This window comes from Rosa chinensis, chromosome 2, assembly GCF_002994745.2.
Source record: "Rosa chinensis cultivar Old Blush chromosome 2, RchiOBHm-V2, whole genome shotgun sequence".
Classification (NCBI taxonomy): Eukaryota; Viridiplantae; Streptophyta; class Magnoliopsida; order Rosales; family Rosaceae; genus Rosa; species Rosa chinensis.
Window position 1 is genome coordinate 48,480,036 of NC_037089.1, and position 21,963 is coordinate 48,501,998.

The window sequence follows — 21,963 nt, forward strand, 5'->3', positions numbered from 1 at the left end:
AGCAAAAATATTTCGGACGAATAATTACTCAAACGTTTTATTTTAGAGGGTTCAAAAGGTTGACTTTTTATTCGTAGTGCGCGTCGATACGAGTTCGTGGACATGCGACACGCATAAATCGGAGTTCGTATGAGAAAGTTATGGTCAATGAAATTTTCTGCTATTTTTGGAAATTCTATAAATAGGAATTTCTGTTTTGAGAAATTCATTATTTACATTTTTGAAAACTTCCAAAAATAGAAACCCAGAAAAGCACCGTTCTCTCTCCTCCAAATCGTCCAACCCACCCCAAACCCAGGGTTCCGACGCGGTCCAATCTTCGCCCCCCGCACTGAAATTTTACACGAATCATTGGAAAAAAAAAATTATATTACACGAATCAAAATTTTCTATTATAGTCCCTTTCCTTTTTCTTTTGGGTAAAGACCATATAACACTTCCCTTATTCCTCTTTTAATTTACTTTCACCGTTTCACGCTTTGGTTTCCTACTCCCCTTGGGGAAGAATATTGACCCGTGCTTTCCCCATTCCATGAGGATTAGGGAGTTTTTCCTCTTTATTTCTATATAACCATAATCCCTGGGCCTCTGCGAAGCATAACTACTCCCATTCATTATTCTCCGTCAAGTTGTAGCGACTACCAATATGATGCAAGCAGCTACTGTAGGTATACCATATCCGCCGATTTATCATCATTATCCTTACCTGCTTCAGCCAATCGCCGCTTCGGACTGCTTATATCCTATGCAGAACCATCTGGTGCCCAATCCCCACCCTATTATTCTTCCAGTCCCTGGAATAATCAATCGGGTTTGGCACAAGAATTTGGAGTCTGAGTTTAAGAAAATCCGGAACTTACTCTTTTGGCCCGGTGAGCCCCATACGCATGACCGCTGCTTTCTTGCTTCTATAGACACCGAATTCCCCGGTCAACTTTCTGAATCCGACAAAGGCCGTCTCCGAGAGCCCCAGTACAATTATGAGATGATGAAGAACAATGTGAACGCCACCAACATAATCCAATTGGGTTTGACTCTCTCGGACAGATTCGGAAACTTCTACGTATGGGAGTTCAATTTCAGTGACTTTGATATCGAAAGTGATAATCAAAACAAGGTCTCAATTGAGTTGCTCAAGACTCATGGGACCGATTTCCAGAGAAACAAGAAGGATGGTATTCCTTCCTCTAAGTTCGCAGAGTTGTGTCGGGGCTCTGGCCTGGTAGGAAACAGTTCAGAGGTTCATTTGACATGGGTGGGTTTCCAGAGTTCTTATGATTTTGGCTTCTTCACCAAGATTCTCAGTGGGCAAAAGTTGCCAGACAACATGCATGGATTCATGAGAAATGTGAAGAACTACTTTGGGCCTAGCGTGTTTGACATGAAACACATGATCACGAGGTTCTGTTCCGGAATTTATGGGGGTTTGGAGAAGGTGGCAGAGACTCTCGGGGTTGCTCGGGCAGCCGGGAAGAGTCACATGGCTGGTTCTGACAGTCTTTTGACATTGCAAACCTTTCTCAAGCTTATAGATGTGTGTTTGAAGCCAGCAGATTCTAACAGCAGCAGCATTGAGACATTGCAGAAGTTTACAATGAATATGAGTTTTGTGAATTCTTTTGTGAGTTCCCGCGCTCCTTGTGATACATGTTTGGCAATGCAGGTCTTTAAGATGCTTATAAGACTCGAGGAAGAAAGAGAGAAACAGAACTACTTTAAATTGTATAGTTGTCAAGGGGCTTTGTATGGTTTAGCAAGTTAACAAATGCAGTTTTGTAATTACTCTTCTTTCTGTATCTAGCTATATTCCGTTACTGTAATTGTATATGTCAACCTAGGTTTTTAATCAACTTCTCCACGTTTCAATTTTGAGGGAAAGAGAAGAATGTACTTCAACCTCATTGATCTATATTGTTTCTCAAACTTGTCGATTCTTCCCATATTGCATTTTTGACAATATATAGATGAGTTTAATAAAATAAGATTATAATGATAATTGTTGAATTAGATAAAATTTTAATATTTACTTTGTCTCACTTCTTCCTTTTTGTCCTCCGGCCAGTTTCTCTCTTCCCAATAACCCGGTCACAAGAAGAAAATAAATTTTACTATCCACTTTTAACTTGCCACACCTGATGAGATAAGGAAAAAACTTTTCCACAAACATGGTGCGTGGCGTGTTGGGTTTTCTAAAAAATACTGTAATGAATAAACCAATCAAATTTAATTGCAGCCTCTAGAGCTCATCTTTAGATCAGAAACTAGTTTTTAAGCCCCACGTTACTGCGGGGTTGATTTATGCCTTAATTGTTTGGCTTGGCTAGGATTATTGTAGTGGCCGGTTAAGTACGAAATGGTTTTTCCCACATGTCACGGGGGGAGGGAGGGCGAGAGAGAGAGAGCACTTGCTGCAAATACAGGACAGAAAAGTAAATCTTGCAAAATACAGGGTAAAATCGCCCCATCAGTATTCATTAAACAGTAATGCAAAGTGTCTTGAGGCTTTGTCTTCTATACTAAATTTGTTGACAAAGATACATACTTAAACATAAAAGGGGGGTGATTTTGACATTAATTTCACTTTGTCATATATTTTACCATCTGCTTTTCACTTTTTACTTTTACTACTTACGCTCCACTTTTATGTAGTAAAAAATGAAGTACAATTAGTAAATTGGAGAACCAAAATTAATCATCCCTATATAAAAACATATGTATTTCATTAGTTTAATTGTATATTAAGTTTCTGGGAGTTACTTAAAGGTGTGTGTAATACCCCAGAAATTCGTTATTATTTTCCGAGGATTTTTCCGGAATTTATTCAGTGTTGGTTAGGACGAGTACATAGTTTGGGAATGATGTGAAAGTATTTTAGATAAATAATTACTCGAAACGTTTTATTTTCGAGAGGTCAAAATGTTGAATTTTTATTCGTTGAGTTTCTTTGAAAACTTCTTTCACGAAAGTTGTAGAGAGCGTCGATAGGAGTTCGTGGACATATGACACGCGTGAATCGGAGTTCGTATGAGAAAGTTATGGTCAACGGAAAAACCTACTATTTTTGAGAAATTGCTATAAACAGAAAAAATCTAAAAAGGAAATCACTTTCCTTTTTCATCCGGTTTCCAGAAATTTCCAGAAACCTTTCTGTCTCAGTTTTCAGATTGACACGACTCGAACCTGCAAACCAGACCCGACTTTTCAGGCCACCTCCTGCGACGGGACGGACCAAGAACGACTCAAACCAACCTCACCTTCCTCCTTGTGGTGGTGGCTTGGACCGATTCCCATCCACGACAGCGCATTGAGGTGGCGAAGCTAGGATCGATCGGACCAGACCGGAACTTACTCCTCTAGTGTCGGCAGAGGCTCAAACCGATCTTGTTTGGTTTGTGGGAGCTTCCTCTTTCGATCCATGATGCCGGTTTGGACGATTTGCATAGGAGAAGAGTCAACTCAAAGGTGAACAGTAAATTATGTGCTTTCGGGCTTGATTCCGGCCGATCTAAGCCAAACTGGCTAAAGTCTCAAATATTAAGGTTGATCCTTGCTGTATGAACTCCATTTTGGACGGTTGGATTAATGTGGTTTTGAGTTTGGCCGGCGGTGCATGTGGTGATTGTACCACCGCCTGTGGCGGCGTTTCCGGCCATGTCAAGAGAAGTTTCTTGTTTCATTTATCATCTACTCGTTGATACAAGCATTTCGATATATAATACGTAATTTTTGGAGATCGTATGAGCGTGTTAATGTTTGTAGCAGTTTCGAACCGTTCGGTTTTCGATCCGTGAGAATCCGATCATTTGATTGACTTGTGGTTTTGACATATCGATCTTAGAAGTGTTCCGGAGATTTTGGGTGGTCTCGGATGAAGTTTCGTCTCGATTGACATTATTTTGGGGATTTAGTTCAAATCGGGGATTTGAACTTTAATTGCTTGTTTCGAATTTAGATACTTTCGTACCATAGGTGGTATTGTGATGTGTTCTTGATATGATTAGGTGCGCCAAAAGCGTGTTGAGCGAATTGCGGCAATTAGTGCTTATTTCGGTTTGTGTGTGAAAACACAGCGGAATTTAGAGGTAAGTAATCTCACAATGTTCATTTACCAACGAAGCTACCTTTATATTTTTTAGAGTTATTTATTTAACTGCAAACCATAGTTTGTATTAGTGGCATTCCTGGGCGAATGACTACGTGTATATATATATATATATATATATATATATATTCTTGTGAGTGTGATGTGCGATGAAACAATATGCGTGATTATGCTCATTTATTGTTTTGAGTTGTGGCTTTTCGAGAAACAAATAATTGTGAAAATGATGATTTCTATTGTTTCGAAAAGTATTGAAATTGGTGTAACATTTTGGGTCCAGTGCGACTTGTTTAATGTTTTAGTCTTGTCACGGATGGTGAGCAAGATTGGAAAATCTTTGAGTAGATTTGTGAAACATTTTGGGTCTAGTGTGACTCGCTTAATGTTTTGATCTTTATCACAGATGGTGAACGAGATCAGGTCACAGATGGTGACTGCAATTGGTGTAACATTTTAAGTCCAGCGTGACTTCTTTAAAATGTTTTGGATCTGAAGACCAGAAGGGTCAAGAGATTAGGGGTTTGAAGACCAGAAGGGGTCAGAAGATCAGGCTGGATCGGGCGGCTCCAATTTCATAATTTCAATTGGAGCCTAACTTCAATTTTGTTACTAATCGTGAACATCGTGCAACAAGAGTGAGATTTGAGAATGGAGAGAGATAGAGATAAGAAAGAGGAGGTCAAGAAGAGAAGAGAAGACTAAAGACGTAGAGGAAATGTGTGAACTGCGAAGTAGAAAATAGAGAAATTGAAAAAAAAAAAAAAAATACAGATAACTGTTAGGGCAATGTTAGGTCAAGGGCTGAGCCGGACTTGTGCCTTAAGGGCTCAAACGGGTAGTGGTGAAAGGTCGGGCCGAACTTTACTTACATGGTCTAGACCCTACCCTATTAGAGAAAAGGTTGGGCCGACCAGCCTTATTGCAAGAGCCTGCCAGGCTTCAAATGGGCTTATGGCCCAATGGCTAAATGATGATCCCATATTTGTGCTCAGAGTTGTTCAACACTTTTCTTTGATTGTATTTATTTGCACTAATTTTTTTATGTTCCTCTCCAAGTTTAACGTATACCCAACTTGTATGTACTTTTTATGTTCATTTGTGTGTCATGGAAGTGGTTTTGGCCTACTTCCCTAGTCCCCCTTCCTTTTATACCTTTCTTTTTTGGGATTTTGTCCATTTACACCATTTTTAGAGATTTGTTTCCCACTTACCCCACTAAGTTTTTTTAATTCCTTCTTACCCCAAACACTCTAAGGAGGTCTTTCCTAATACCCCATTAAGATTTTTTTTTTGTTTTTATTATTTTTTAATACCATTTTACCCTCACCTTTGTTACTTAGAGAGAGAGAGAGAGAGAATGGAAGAGAGAGAAACCATAGGGGACTTCGCCGGAGTCCGGTCACCGGCAGCCGGATTCCGGTCACCGGCCGCCGGAATCCGGTGAGCGGTCGCCGGAATCCGGTCACCGGCCGCCGGAATCCGGTCACCGGCCGCCGGAATCCGGTCACCGGCCGCCGGATTCCGATCACCGGCTACCACCCACCGGAAAGTTTTTTTTGCCCCCAATAGACGTCTATTGCCCCTAATAGACGTCTATTGCCCCCCAATAGACGACTATCAGCCATGTATTGCCCCCCAATAGACGACTATCAGCCATGTATTGCTCCCCAATAGACGTCTATTGCCCCCCAATAAAGGGGCATTAGACGACTATCAACCATGTATTGCCTCCATTAACCATGTATTGCCCTCCCAATAGACGACTATCAGCTATGTATTGCCCCCCAATAGACATCTATTGCCCTCCAATAGATGTCTATTACCTCCTAATACCCATTTATTTATTAAAATTAGATAAATAAAACTTTGATTAACGAAAAAAAGAGAGGAGATTACATCAATTCAAAACGTCTACTGCCCTCCAATAGACGTCTATTGCCCCCAATAGATATTTAAGAGGCCTCTATTGCCCCAATAGAAACTTTTTTTTTTCTTTCTTTCTTTTCATTTTGGGCTTCTGAACCAATTTACAGCAAAAAAAAAAAAAAGAATTTGATTTGGGCACCCAGAGAAAAGCTCTGGGCACCAAATCGTGGTTCTCCTCCACCACCGGCATACCAGATCCATGTTCTCCTCTACCACAGGCCTGTGTCGAGGCCGGAGAGCCTGGGTCGAGCACCAGAGGTCGAGCTCGAGCGCCAATTCCCGCCGGAGATGAGTTGCGGTTTTGATTTCGTGATCGGCGAAGCCAAGCAACCGGTGAGTTCAGTCTTCAGCACGAACTCGCCGCCGGCAATCGATGGCGCGAACTCCGAGCTCGCTGCACTAACCGGAACTCCGACCTAGCTAGCTGCACGGAGGTGACGTAAAGGAACTCGCCGGAGCCCGAGGCTGAAATGACGGCAGCTGGTGGTTCTGCAAAACGGAGCTGAGGCCCTCGCTGGATCGGGTCTTCGGGTCGAGCGGTGGAGATCGATCTCATCGAAGCCGGTGATGACCTCCTCAACGATGTCTCGAGTCGGACAGATCCCTGCCGCCGTTCTGCAAATCCTCCGGTCCAAATCAGACGGCGTCGAACAGTGTAGAGCCATGGGTCTTCTGCGTCGTCTCCGTGGTTGAATTAGTCGCCGTCCGGGAAGAATAGATCTCCATGTCACCGTGAAACTTTCTCCGGTGAAGGTGGTCGGTGATCTGTACGTGATTATGGAGAGAGAGAGAGAGAGAGAGAGAGAGAGAGAATCGTGCTGTGCTGGAGAGAGAGAGATGAGAGAATGGCATAAAATGAAGTTGTTTAATTAGACTGAGGGTATATTTGTCATTGTACTCTGAATTGGGTTAGTGAGAATAAAAATCTGTTGCTGGGGTAAGTGGGAAAAATTTGGCTCATTTTGGTGCTTTTGGGCAAGGACCCTTCTTTTTTTATCAATAAAATTTCAAATACGAGCGAAGAATTATCCCTGATTTCGCTTAAAACAAAATAAACAATTTCACTAATTAGTGAAGTTGGAAAAACAATTGTATTTTCCACTAAAAAAAGAAAAAAGAAAAAAAAAGGGTTTGGGGTACTTGGCACAATTTCGATAATGTTATAGGACACCTTGCAATTTGCAATTCTAGCCTTGATCCGCATCTGTTTTACCTAAAATCCATTTTCGTCTTCTCTCCCGTTTGCTTGCTCCGCACAACTCCAGACTCGAAAACAAGTCACAGTTGCAATATACCTCTCCTTCTCTCTCTCTCTCTCTCTCTCTCTCTCTCTCTCTCTCTCTCCCGATCACTTTCTTATTCCGATCCTCCCCCTCCCCTCTCCAATTTGTGTATTCATCCGTGCCCTCCTCGCATGCTCATGCGATAGGAAGCGCAGCGGAACCAATCTTTCTTCAAGCTTCACCAGCCATTTCTTGCTCAAGATTCTATCGACCAATCCGTAAGAATCCTGTGCTCTAATCTTCAATTTGTTCTTTTGTTTTTGCTTTTATGTTATAAACCTAAATTCCTGTAAAGAAAAGCTCTGAATCTAATTTTAATCCGCTGGAGTACTTCCTAGGGATTTTGGTTTTGTAATCGGGATCGCTTTGAGCTATGCGTTTTAGGTGTTTGATTTTGGGTTATTACTTTGAATATATGGAATATTACTTTCAGTTATTGATTACTGCTTTGTTTATTTTGGTTTTTTTGCTTGAGTTGATATTATTGTTCTGTGTATGGTTATGTTGCGTTTTGCTGTGGCTCTTTGTTAGGATACAATGTTGCTATAGATACTTCTGTTGGTTTTCATCATCATCAGCTTCATCATTATTAGTTCGAATTTGTGTGGTGTGCTCAAATTGTGTAGTTCAATTATGTAAATACAAGTAAGGAGTCTCTGAACTGTGTTGCGCCTTAGTAGAATTAGTGTGGGGGGAAATATATTTATCCTTTTCCTCCTTTGCTTTTATAGATACATTTTGTCGTCTTTAGATTTTAGGTTGTTTGGTTGATGTACTGCCACAACTAGATGCATGATTGCCATTTAGTATACCCCCTTTTTATCAAAAGGTTAGGAAAATAATGATAATGAGAACTTCATTTGGGCTCTCAGACTCTAGTACTTGCGTTTGGGGTTCAATTTCATTACTAGCCCAGGCTTCTCGTTTATGGCGTTTAAGGTGGAGGGGCAGCAAACACTTGGTTATTATTTAATGTTTATCATTTATCATTCAAGTTCCAAAGTATGTGATGAGATAACTTTTACAAATACAGAAGTCACTTGTTCTATTCTGCCAATAGTAAGATAATCCATTTTGGGTTTATAGCTGAGGCATAACAGCTTGATGAGAGAAGATGATGATAAGATATGAGTTTCTTGGAGAGAGTGTAGTTTGAAAACCTTTGGTCTATGAAGAATTAAGGTTGTCAGTATCAGTAAACCAAAACAAGATTATGGGAGTTGTAGATAAATAGAAATTTTGATTACATAACCACTAATAAGTCAACAACTACTATCCGTGAGTTGAACTCAGGACCTCCCACTTACAAAGGGGTACTAATGCCACTAGACCAAATGGTACTAGGCGATAAATAGAAATATAAAATGCTGTGATAATTTAATATGAAAATGTCTCACAGTTTTCTCATCGTGGTTATATGGTGCAGTTGTAGTTTGTATAAATTGTTCTGTCAAGTCATGTTTTGAAATTTGACTCTCGAGATCCATCTTTGGTTGAGAAAAAAAAGAAAAAGTAAAGAATATTTCTTCTACACCTGGATGATATTGAAAGATAATAGAAGGCGAAAAGCCCTTATGTTGACGATAGCTTAAGAAAATTTAGTGAATCCTCACCAAGTCGAACAAGATAAGTGTAACATAATGTTGTCTGGTTGTTTGATTCACCGATTATATTGAGCATGATGATTATCTGTTCTGATCATTATTTTTGCATCTCTTGGTTAGTTACTTTATTGTATGGCAATGCATATACTTCACTTGATGCAGCTGAATTGAGATACATGACCTGATGTCTACTGCCATTTTATTTGAGTCAGTTTTGGATATATAATTGTACTTTTTTCGGAGTGACTTCTTTGTTTATTCTCTCATTGCTATCTTCGCTGGAATTTTTATAGACAAACAAGTGATTCTTTGGAACCTTTTTGTGACAAAAATTAGCATTCTATTGATTACGACACCGATGAATACTACATCCTTCATGGACAAGCAGATAATGGACCTGTCACAGGGATCGTCACAGCACAACAACGACTTCCTTGACCTGATGAACAATTCCCAAGAGGAAGAGCACCAGGTGGGTCATGGAAATGGGATTTCCAAGAAGGAAGAGATCTTGCCGAACTATGATTTCCAGCCCATCCGTCCCATCACTGGAGCCTCTTCGCAATCCCCAAGTTTTGATGCTACACCTAATCTCGGAGGTGGAGGAGGATCCACTAGGGCTTGGAACTCCCAAGAGTCCAAGTCCAACACCAATGCTCCTATCAGAGTAATTAACCCCTCTCTCAGAATCTCATTCTTCATGGTGCTAGTTTCTTAGTTCTATACGCAGTGAGATTTTGCATAATCCATTTTGCTATTAACTTAATTGAAAATTTGTATGTTATGCTTCAGGAAGTTGCAATTAAATGTTTAGAACTAGAGAACTGTACTGAATTTCCCTGAGGGCAGTATGTGAACGAGCATGATGATGTTTTTGAGAGTATTAATATTTACCATGGTGGATTTTTACACGTTATTGTTTGAGAGTAGGCTGACTGAAGATTATGCTTTTGAGAGTATTAATATTTACCATGGTGGATTTTTTCACATGTTTGTAAAAATTTGAAAAGGTACAGACCAAAAATCATAGGGCCTTATGGTGATTGTTCTACCCTCTTTATATTCCTTTTTCAAATATGGCTATGCTTGCTAGACTTTAAGTAGATGTCGTTGATACTTAACCCTATGAGGTTGGCATTTGCCTCACTTCCACTAGATGGTGATAGTGTTTCCATTTTTTTGTTTTATACAGAATTATGGTTCTGTGGATTCCTTCGAACGTGCAAAAGATGTTGTGGAGAAGGACCGACATGTTCCTGATGCTACAATTATATCAGAGATTGACCACACCATGAAGAAGTATGCTGATAATTTACTTCAAGTTATGGAAGGTATTAGTGCACGACTAACACAACTTGAGAGCAGAACCCGCCACCTTGAGAATTCTGTTGATGATTTGAAGGTATCTGTGGGAAACAATCATGGAAATGCTGATGGAAAGATGAGACAAATGGAGAATATTCTTAGAGATGTATGTTGCCAGTTTACCTTCTTATTCCTGTGGATTTGTTTTGGCTGCCTTTGGCATTTTAGTAAAAGAAATGACTGTGAACTCTTTTATTTTTTTAATTACTGCGTTAATGCTGCCGTTTCATTTTCTCTGATTTATTTGGTTTTTGTTAACATCATGCACAGGTGCAAATAGGTGTTCAGGATTTGAAGGATAAGCAATCAATAGTAGAGGCTCAGCTGCAGCTTGGGAAGATACAGCTATCAAATCCCAAGGTAGATCCTCAATTGGAATCTCGGAATGCTCTGAATGCAGATTCTGGGCATAAAGTAGCCTCTGCTCCTCAACAATCTCACCAACAGCTTCCTCCTGTGAACATTCCACCATCACTTCCTGCTGTTTCTCCACCAAATGCTCCTCCACAGCCTATGCTCCAAAGTGTACCACCTTCAATTCAGCATCCAAATCAGTACTCTCAGAACCAGATCCCTCCTGTTCCTCAGCGAGACCAATATTTCCCTGCTGCACCTGTTCAAACTCAAGAAGCTCCAAATCAGCAATACCAATTGCCTGCAGGTCAGCAGTCACTCCCCCCTCCTACGGTACCTCCGCATCAACAATTTCAGCCTACCAGTCAACCACAGTATCCTCAGCCACCGCCCCAGCTTCCTCAACAGCACCATTCACTTCCACCTGTTAATCCCTCTCAACTCCAGCCTACCCTAGGTCACCATGCTGAAGATACTCCTTATGTTCCTTCCCAGACCTACCCACCCAGTCTTCGCCAGCCACCTTCTCAGACACCTAGTGGGCCTCCTCCCTCCCAACAATATTATAGTCCAACATCCAATGTATATGAGCCACCATCTAGCAGACCTAATTCAGGGTATTCCTCTGGGTACCCTCCTTCTGGGCTTAATGAACCGTATCATTATGGTGGATCACCTTCTCAATATGGTGGTACCTCCTCGATGAAACCACAACTCTCTTCTGCTACTGCTCAAAGTGGAGGAAGTGGTTACCCACAGCTCCCAACAGCTAGGGTATTGCCACATGCAGTGCCTGCCGCCTCTGGTGTAAGTGATCGATCAGGTTCAGCTGGGACTGGAAACAAGGTTCCTATTGATGATGTGATTGAAAGAGTGACAAGCATGGGTTTTCCGAGAGACCATGTAAGGGCAACAGTTCGGAAGCTGACAGACAACGGTCAGGCAGTTGACCTGAATGTTGTGTTAGATAAGCTGATGAATGATGGGGATGTCCAGCCACCTAGAGGTTGGTTTGGTCGGTAGTTACGTGTGCTTGGTACCGAGTCTTCAGACTCATGTATAGGAAGTATCAACTTGTTTCTAGATCTTTTTTAATGACGTATATGGAATTATGGTATGGTATTTAGGATTTCCTGTGCTTTGGCTTCACTTATATTTTCTTTTTAAGAGTTTTACAGTGCTTGCACTTGGTTTTAACCGATTTTATTGCTTTGCCCAGCTCTCCCGATTTTCATCTCATTTGTGTATTTACTCGTAATAATTGAAAGTGGATTACTGTATCATTTTTCTTCTTATTTTAAATGTTTGGGTGTGATGTAAAATTTTCCTTTTTGTACTTTTCAGTCTTTGCAGACACATCAACACTTTAGAGTTAAGCACCACAGGTTGTTGACTGTTGAGTGTTTTTTTTTTTTTTTGATGGAAATAATCTCAAAGACGGAAACCTGTAGGACAACTAATGTCTACAACATCAAAAATTTAGGCTCTAGAAGTCTCACTATGAACTCTATCACTCTAATACATAGGAGCACCATGTCCTAAATTTGCAATGGCGTCAGCTATAAAGTTTGCTTTCCCGTAGATATGCTTAAAGGAAATTTTAAAAAATAAAGTTTCAATAGTTCTAATGTCTTCAATCAATTTGAGCAACCTCCAAAGTTTGCTTTCCCGTAGATATGCTTAAAGGAAATTTTAAAAAATAAAGTTTCAATAGTTCTAATGTCTTCAATCAATTTGAGCAACCTCCAGGGTGGGATCACTACATTAACTGTATCAACAACCAGCTTCGAGTCTCCTTCAACTTCAACTCTTGTAAAACCTTTGTCTTTAACCCAATCAGGCTATGCTTGAGCACAGTAGCTTCTACAACAGGGGTAGTAGAGTTGCAAACATACTTGGTGGCGGCAATAACTGGTCTTCCATTATGGTCTCTAATAACGAAACCACTAGCAGCTGAATCTATACTAACTGAACCATCAAAATTGATTTTAACACAAGGACTAGGAGGAGCAAACCACTTAATTATGGTTGAAAGGTTTGAAGTTTTTGCTCCACTAGTACTAGTGTTAGAATCAGCAAAACTTTTCATTTTTGCTTCAACTGACATAACAATTGACATAGGATTAACAGAAGCTGTTCTGAAAATAACATCATTTCTAGTCTTTCAAACCTGACAGCACAGAGTAATAATCTGTGCAAACAGGTCAGCATTGTAAGGTTGTTGCAAGTAGAGTTCTTCAAAGACTTTGAGATACCCTTCCTCCCAGTCCACTGAGGTGTTAATGTTTGTCAGCCTCCAAACTTTCTTAGTGAAATTGCAATAACCAAGCAAATGGTCAGCAGTCTCGTCATCTTTATTACAGAGAAGACAAGAGTTATCATTAATAATCCCAAACCTGGAAAGTCTATCCCTGGTATTGAGCCTTCCTCTAAGCAATAGCCAGCCAAAGATTTAAATTTTTGGGGGGACATTAAGCTTCCAGAGCTTATTTATCAATTTGGACTAGTTATGCTTATGAAGATGATCATATTGCAACCACGTAGCAGATTTAATAGAGAATCCACCATTCGAGGCAGGACCCCAAATATATTCATCTTCCTATTCACAAACAGGTAAAGGAATGCCAAGAATCTGCTTCCCAATATTAGGATCTAGAAGAGAAGCTAGCTTTGCCCTGTCCCATTTGCCATTAATAATATACTTGACCACTGACTCTTCTAGATTAATCATATTCCTTCTATCATCGGGAATGAAATCAAGTAAATAACAATCAAAAGCCCAATTAAAATTTCAGGCCTTATTCTTGCAAGAACGGACTAACAAGGTCAGTACTCAGCAAATCTTCATAATAAAAAGTCCATAACTTTATATTCTTACCATTACCTACAATCCACCTCATTCCTTTCATGATCAAGTCTCTTGCATCCAAGACACCGTTCCAAGCAATAGAGTTCTTCTGTTTCTTCTTAGCCTAAAAAAAGGAAACTTTCTTAGGCCATCTCCAACCCACAAGGCTAAAAATAGCCCTGATTTTTTTACTATTTGACTATTTGTCGATGTGACATCAACCTTCTCCAACCCGTCAATTATAGCCCCAAAATATATTTTAAAAATTTGAATATGTTATATATATATATATATATATATATGTTGTTATATATATATTCTTATTTTTTATCAGATTCTTATTTATAGTAATTGAAATCATTTTTATGATAAAAAAATATTTTTCCAGTTGTACTTTTCAAATTCCATGTGTTGCTTCACAAGCAATGTTGTAGATTTCTTGTAGCACAACTAGCCGTTGTTGACGTCATACATGCAAAGCAGCTAACCTCTACGTGGGCCTCCCCACTTTCTGATCCAATTTTTTAAAGGACCATAGGGCTATTTGAAGGGTTATGTTTAGCCCTTGGACATGCACTTTAGCCCTCATTTATGACCCTTTAACCCTTAACCATTTGGGTTGGACATGAATTAGGTCAAATTTTAGCCCTTTAGCCCGTTGGGTTGGAGAATGCCTTAGATACTTTCTTCTCATAATTTGTGACCACCAGTTATCCTTGTCATTAATTATTTTCCAAGCTGATTTAGCTATAGCTGCATAATTGAAAAAAGTTGAAGGTCTAATGCCTAAGCCACCTGTTGACTTGGGTTGGCACACTTGCTCCCAAGCAACAGGAGCACATTTCATGTCTAAGCCCCAGAAAAAGGATCTGGCATGTTTATCAGTATTGTTAGTCAACTTTTTTGGACATTTGAAGCAAGACATAATATGATTGGGTATACCAGCAATATTAGAATTAATAAGGTTAACCTTCTTGGCCTTGAGAAAGTTCCTTTCTTCCAGCCAGACAGCTTATTAGGCAATTTAAGTAAAAGTTCTTTTGCATTTATAGGATCCTTACCCAAATACTTACCTATTGTAGCCTTCTGCTGGATGTTCAAAATATTTACAATATGATTTTTTAGACTAGAATTGACTTTTGGAGAGAAATAGAGAGAAGATTTATGGTAATTGATTTTTTGTCTTGAAATTGCAGCAAAGAGGTCAAGGATTTTAGAAGTATTCCTTGCTCCTTTCTTAGTAGCCTTAGCAAAAATTAAACAGTCATCAGCAAACATAAGGCTCTAATTCTAAATCCACATGGTGAAGATAGAAGGCCAACATGTGACTTATGGTTGATAGCTAGAGCATTTAGGTGCCTTATTAGAGGCTCCATAACTAAAATAAAAATATAGGGAGAGAGGGGGTCACCTTGTTTGATACCTCTAGTTGGTTTGAACCAACCAGAAGGACTGCCATTAACTATAATCGAGAAAGAAGTAGAAGAAATACAGTTTAAAACAAGCTTTATCCAATTATCATGAAAACCAAATCTCTTGAGGCATTGGGAGATATAATCCCAGTTTAGGAAATCATAAGCTTTCTCGAGGTCCAACTTGAGTGCTAAAGCACCAGCTCTTCCTTTCTTTTTCTGGAAATTTGAGAAGATTTCATGTGCAATCAAGATATTATCTAGGATGGCCCTTCATGGAGCAAAAGCTCCTTGATTTTTGGAAATACATTTTTTTTAGTAGAAGTCTTAACCTTTTAACAAGAATTTTGGTTCCTCTTTAAAAAAAAATAAAAAAAAATAAAAACAAGAATTTTGGTGATAATTTTATAAGAGACATTGCAGAGGCTTATAGGCCTAAAATCATTTACCTTAGTAGGATTATCAACTTTGGGGATCATAGAAATATTAGTATGGTTAATTAGGTGTAAAGAACTGCTCTCAGTAAAAATACCTTTGATCATGGGGCACTCCAGCAATTTTGATAGAAGGAGGCATGCAGCCTATCTGGGCAGGGTGTTTTAAGTGGTTTAATAGCTTTAACAGCTTCTAGAATTTCTTCATCTGTGACCTGTTTGTTCAAAAGCTCATTGTCAAAATGATTAATACATGGCTCTATAATGGCAATAAAATCATTTAAGGAATCCCTATTAGGGGCATTATCAAGATGGAATCTCTTTTTAAAATCATGGATTAGAATATCAGTAATGTCATGGTCTGCAGTTGCCCAATTTCCAGAACCATCTTGAATTCTTGTTATCAGGTTAGATTTCTTCCTGATATTGGCCTGAGCTTGGAAGAATCTAGTATTCAGCCAGCTAGCTTTAGCCTTCTGGGCCCAAAACAACTCCTCATTTTTGTAAAGTTTTAGAAGTTCCTTTCTGACTTGAAGATCATGCTCCTGCAAGTAGTTAGACATAGGTGAAATCATTAATTGTTGTTGAATAAGATTACTTCTTTCTTTTAGATCCTCCAGCTTCCTGAAGAGGCTTCAATAGATAATTTTTGTTCCAGCTTTGAGCCTGGATGGAGAATTGACCTGCAATGGTGACAAAATTCAATAAAGGATTACTATTGTGCTTTTGGTTCCAAATATTTTCAACCAAAGGTTTAAACTCCTTGTGTGAGAGCTAAATTGCTTCAAAATTTAAAAGATCTATTTTTTTTCTTCATGTTATTGAGTGTTAGACAAATAGATCCACGATCAGAGCCAATAATTGGAAGGTTTTTCAACTTTATATCTGGACAGTTATTGAGAAGGCTTGTGATAACATAGGCCCTATCCAATCTCTCAAAAATAATAGAATCATTTTCATGTTTATTTGTCAAAGTATAAGGGAGTCCAGAGGCTCTCAAGGAGAAAAGATTTTCATTGTTTAAAAATCATAGAAATTGAGCATATAATTTGTGACTACTTGGCTCCCACCAAACTTTTCATCAAGAATGGTAATGATGTTGAAGTCTCCCATCAATACCCAATTTTCATTATTAGGGGGTTGTAAACGGGTAATATCATTTTAGAGTACAGCTTGTCTATCTTTTTGGGGATAGGCGTAGACAAAAGTTACATAATAAGATTTGGAATTAACCAAGTCCTCAATCAGACAATTGATAAATCTATCCTGGGGTTAGGTGGTTAAGTTGGTGAGGCTCACTAGGTGTGGAACTCTCACACCCAAGTTTGAATCCCGCCAATGCTGATTGGAGTTTAAATCTTAATCTATTCTTGGTGGCCAGGGGGAAGGAAACGTTTTGATTTGACCCCTTGCGCACAGATTAGTCACTAGATTTAGGAAGCCTATGAAAATATCGTGTGGTCTCGATAAAAAAGAAAAAAAAGTCCTTTAAAGTTTAGGCACACTTCTTGAATGCATGATTGCATAACATAAAAGGGCACTATCATAAGGGAACGTTGTCTAAGAGAAACTCTAACAGGTTTCCCCATATTTTGATTTTTCTCTATTTTAGGAAAAAAATAAGCCTCTTTTGCTCCAACAGATTCCCTAAAACTATCCCTATTTTAGGGATAGTGAGGAAAGAGAAAACAAAATTCCCTATATTTATAGCAATCTCCAAAATTTTGAGGAAAAATTATAGAGATTTTAGATATTATTGTAAAATAGGGAATCTGTTGGAATTGGAGAAGAAAAATTGCTTAAAGCTTTAACTTTTACTTCCTTATAATACAGAAATTATAGGAAAGTTGTTGAAGTTGCTCTAAGACAATAGTGAAGGGAGTGAATTTGACACTATTTTACCCACTTAAAAGCATCAAAGAGTGAATTTGACACTATTTTACCCACTTAAGTGGAGTACGTGCATTATATCATTTATATGTATCAAAATGGAGTGCTAAAACTCTCATCGAATGGAGACAAAAGTATTGGAACAGTGTTGTTGATCATCCTTTAATATCTCAAATGCCATATGCGTTGCACCTAATATTACAAAAATAGCTTTGGTTTCATGTGATTGCCCATCTTGCGAATCTTCTTTTCCTAACTCAATTTTTGACCATCCTTCATCACTTTGGTTAAGCTCAAAGACAATCTTTGGTTTAATGACATGACCAAGATTATCTCAAGGGAGATTCCAACATGGAATATAAACTAGGAGCGGTTGTAGTTTCTTTTATTTTTTCGATAAGGCGGTTGTAGTTTCTTATGTCTTGCCATTCATTTCCAATTATTTGAATTGTCTAGGAGTTATCACTAACCAAATCAAAACGAACTATAACTCTTATTGAAAGATGACAATCGTTCATATAAGATGAAGATTACACATAGTGACTCACTCAAAATAACACAACAATATGAACCACTACTTAAATAATTGCACATACTCGACCGGTGACAGACTAATAGTACACATAAGTAAACAATATCACCTTGAAACCGAGCAACTAAGGGAAGATATTGCTTATAACGTTTTCTAGGGGTGGACATTTTGTACTGAAAATGCGGTTACCGACCCGAACCGCACCGAAAAAACGGTTTGGTAACCTCACCGAACTAAAACGGTGTCAGTTTTATGATCACACCACACGGAACCGTATTAAAGCGGTTCAGTTGCAGTTTTGGGTCATAAACCGCCCGATTTAAACTGACCTACACTGAATTTATTTTAATTACATCTTATTTATTTATTATTTTAATATTGATGGAAATGTTGGTTTTCAATATATAAGAAATCCATATTTGATTAGGTTTTCACTTTGTAATAAGTTGCTATGTTTGCTTGATCATTGACACATATATATATATATATATATATATATATGTGTGTGTGTGTGTGTGTAATAAGTTGCTATGGTCTTTCTGTAAGTTGCTTTATATTTGAGTGACATTTGCCTATTTGTGTGGACTCTAAATGCATTCAAAATCTATTTATGCCTTATTGAAATTGTTAGATAAAAATAAGCCTGATTTTGGCCCTCTCTTTCTAGTTGAAATTAATAAATCGCTCCAAACCGAATCGACTGGCACCGGACCAAAAAATGGTGTAACCGAAATAATAGGTTCTGCCATTTTGTAATGAGGTTGCGGTTTGATATATAGGCCAACCGAAAAAAGCGGTTTGGTTACGGTTTGGGCCTCAAACCGAACCGAACCGAACCGCACCGCTCCCACCATTAACGTTTTCTACTCGAAAAGAAAAGAAAAACAAAAAACGTCGGATAATGACACCACTCAGTCCAACCAAACTAGATGTCGGAATGGTGACTAGATACAAGAAACCTTAGAAAGGCACAACAACATCAAACTAACTGCCACTAGTGTTTGGGTGTAATGCAAAATTTTCCTTTTTGTACTCTTCAGTTTTTGCGGATACATTGACACTCGAAAGTATTGAGTGTCATTTAGGCACGCTTTGTAAATACATGATTGCATGATCTCACTCGTAAGTCGTAACAAAAATGTTGTCCAACACAATCTAAGACAAAAGTGAAGGGGAGTGATTCTGACACTCTCCTTAAGTGGACTATAAATAGTAATATACTGTAGTATCATCATCATCATTTTAGGTCAAGTTATTTATAAAATTTGTACGTACACGATTTTCACAATAGTTAACTTTAGTTCTTAATGACATACACAAATAGAATCTTAACAAATTACTAGTAGTTATCATCAAACATCGCGGTAGTTCATATAAGTGGGTTCACATTTCTCAACTTTGTACTTTGACATCATGACATGTCTCAAAAAATATGAAATTGAGTTAGAATTAAGCTCAATTGAAAAGTGCCAAAAAAAACTGAGAATCCCTTCGAAATGTATTTTTTTTAATATTTTTCATGTAGAAATAAAAAAAATAAGAGTAAAAATTAGAAATAGTACTTGAACTATACCTCTATTTTATCGATGATACTTTAGCTTTATTTTTTTGTTACAACTAGTATTTGAACTCTACGAGTTCTTTTGAGGTGCTACTTAAGGCCACATTCGGTTCGATCACCAATTTAGTAAAAAATAACAGGTGAGGAACATGTGTCTTTTTTTTTTTTTTACAGATAATAGTAAAGAAAGTTCAAGACTATCTAAATTAATTAAAGAAAAAAAAAACAAAATGATCACATGGTCCAAAATATGGAGATCTGAGAATCAGAATAAGCGCCTTGCTTCTAATCTCTTCCAAGTTTGATGTAACTTTACATACTTCTGGACAAGATGACTCCAAAACTCTTCAAATAACCGCCTTACGGATCCTATCTAGAAAATCGGGCCACCATTTCTCGATCTCCACATTCATTGTTTTCAGTAATCTCATTCTGAAAATAATGTTCATAAACATTCCTTAAAAAACTTTAACAAGTGCACTAAATGGTTCCCAACTATGACATTGCCACTATGCCCTTGTCCCGTTTAAGTTTATCATGATCGTATATGTCATGAAATTCCTTCCTCATGCTTAATTTGTACCATCCTTAGGGTTTTCCTTTAACATAATTCGAGTGCGTAACACCATTTTGAGATAATGCTAGTTTCAGCTTAGAATTAGTAGTACTAGTACAATAGTGATGTCAAAACTTGGAGAAACATTGCATCCGGTCACCATTTTAATTAGCCTACCATACCCCAAGTTTCCAAACTTGAAGCATTTCAAGTAATTGTCCCTTCGTTCCCAATTTAATTTCTGGATCAAGAAAGGAATCATGAACGTTGACTCCAAATCTCTGAAAGTCTTTTAGTATTATCGAATGCCGATGATTCCCTTCCAAGACCTTCAAATTTTCGTTGATCGTTACTACTTTCACTTCATCATTGCAAAATGATTAGTCGTTAATTGTATCATGGCCCAAGCCACTATCTTTTTCTTCTCAATCTTTGATCTATGAAGCAAAATTCCAAAATTTGTATCTCAAATCAAACACTAAATGTGTGCCTAATAAATGAGACATGTGTGCCTCATGTGCCATTTTTGGCCGGAGTAGTGAACGAAGGTGGCTTTAGTTACCACTTCAAAAAAACTCAAAGACTTCAGATATTGGTTGTGACAAAAAAAAAAGTTCAAGTACCATCAATAAGATATAGGTATAGTTTAGGTAATATTTTTGATTTTTCCCCAAAAAAAATAAAATACAAAGTGAAAAAAGTAAGATGCCAAGAACCCGATTTTGTCAACATTTACAAAGTAAAGTTTGGAATTTTAATTTTTTTTTATATTTACAAAGTAAAAAAGTAAGAAAAAAGAATAAAAGAAAAAAAAAGAAAGAACCTTATTCTTTGTCAATAATGGTGACAGCAAATGGTATATGGAATTTCATCCTATATCTATTGAAGAAAGCAAAGTATAATCCTTCAGGTACTATTTGTGATTTTATCTTTAAAAAAATAAAATACAAAGTGAAAAAAGTAAGATGCCAAGATAAGTTTTGAGTAATATGTGACCTAGTGCTCTGCTAGGGTTATCGTCGGCCTCTCACCGTCGACAAAATTTTTTAAAATTTCAAAACTCCGATGGCCATGGCCATTGCTACCTTGTGGCTTATTGTTTCTTGCTTCTACTTGCTTTTGTACTGTTGCTTGGAGCGCCGCCTTGGATTTGGTTCCCAGCGGTTGTTGTCTGCGACGGAAGTCATGGTTTTCTGGTAGCTTCTCTAAGGCCGAGCTCTGACATCGTGGATCTGAATTGGTCTGTACCGAATCGATACGACTGGGTCTTGGATCGGAGTCGTCCGGCTGGCCTATTTGCGGTGGTTGGGTGTCGTCGTAGGGCGGACATGGTCGTTCTTGATTTGGATTACAGCTTTTCGGGTTTCAAGCCAAATTTTGTTGGTTCTGGTTTGAAGGACATGGTGGATGATCGCAATGTTCGCACTGATGTTAGACATGGTGGTTCGCTGCAATGTCGAAGAGTTGCCAGAGTTAGGTTGACCTGGATGGATCAGGTGATTGATCTAAGTTTGGTTGATGTGATGGTGGCGTCCTCTACTGGCTGCCAGATCAAGGCACTCTGGTTCCCGGATGCTGGTGAAGCAGGTTGCATTGGCATCGGCAGTGAACTCTTTGATGGCAGCTGGACGGAGGCTGGTCTTGGTGGAAGGCTTGGGCCTCCATGTGGGCTAGGGTTCCTGGTGGGCGTGGTGGTTCTCGGCCCATCAACAAAGTGGCATTTTGTTGGTTCTATGTTTGGTCATGATTCCTCTTTTCAAGGTGGAGGGGCGTGACTATGCAGATTGTGGAGTCTGCTACTACAGAGGGTAATGTGGAAGGTGCCATGTGACCTTCTACTAATGGTTTAATTTAATTCTTGTTTGGGTCGCAAAAACCAGAGCCTTAGTTGGTTCCATTTTATGTCTACTTCGAGGTTTCTTGATTTTTGTTAGAATAAAGGTGCGTGAATTTCCTAAAAGGTGGGTGTACTCGAGATTTTTTGGGATTTTAGGTTCTAATGAAAGATTCTTTCTGTCAACCCCTTTTGCACTGCTCGCTGAATTTTAATGAAAGGGCTGACCTATTTCTATAAAAAAAAAAAAAAAAAGTAAGAT

General features: G+C 38.5%; 2 protein-coding genes across 4 annotated transcripts; both read left to right on the forward strand.

Annotated features, from left to right (window-relative positions):
• The first annotated feature begins 646 nt into the window (after positions 1-646).
• On the forward strand, positions 647-4,559 carry LOC112184429 (probable CCR4-associated factor 1 homolog 11). Its single transcript, XM_024322688.1, has 3 exons — positions 647-1,663; positions 4,002-4,082; positions 4,506-4,559. The coding sequence occupies exons 1-3, from the start codon at positions 647-649 to the stop codon at positions 4,557-4,559; spliced, it is 1,152 nt and encodes a 383-aa protein (XP_024178456.1).
• A 2,661-nt stretch (positions 4,560-7,220) lies between these two features.
• Positions 7,221-11,917, forward strand: LOC112187157 (vacuolar protein sorting-associated protein 27). 3 transcript variants are annotated; one of them, XM_024325826.2, is made up of 4 exons: positions 7,221-7,529; positions 9,209-9,582; positions 10,108-10,386; positions 10,551-11,917. In XM_024325826.2, the coding sequence occupies exons 2-4, from the start codon at positions 9,274-9,276 to the stop codon at positions 11,655-11,657; spliced, it is 1,695 nt and encodes a 564-aa protein (XP_024181594.1). In that variant the 5' UTR covers positions 7,221-7,529; positions 9,209-9,273; the 3' UTR covers positions 11,658-11,917. The 3 variants fall into 3 exon arrangements, with proteins under 3 accessions (XP_024181594.1, XP_024181593.1, XP_024181595.1); XM_024325825.2 differs by having other exon boundaries at positions 9,252-9,582; XM_024325827.2 differs by having other exon boundaries at positions 9,304-9,582.
• The last annotated feature ends 10,046 nt before the right edge of the window (positions 11,918-21,963 follow it).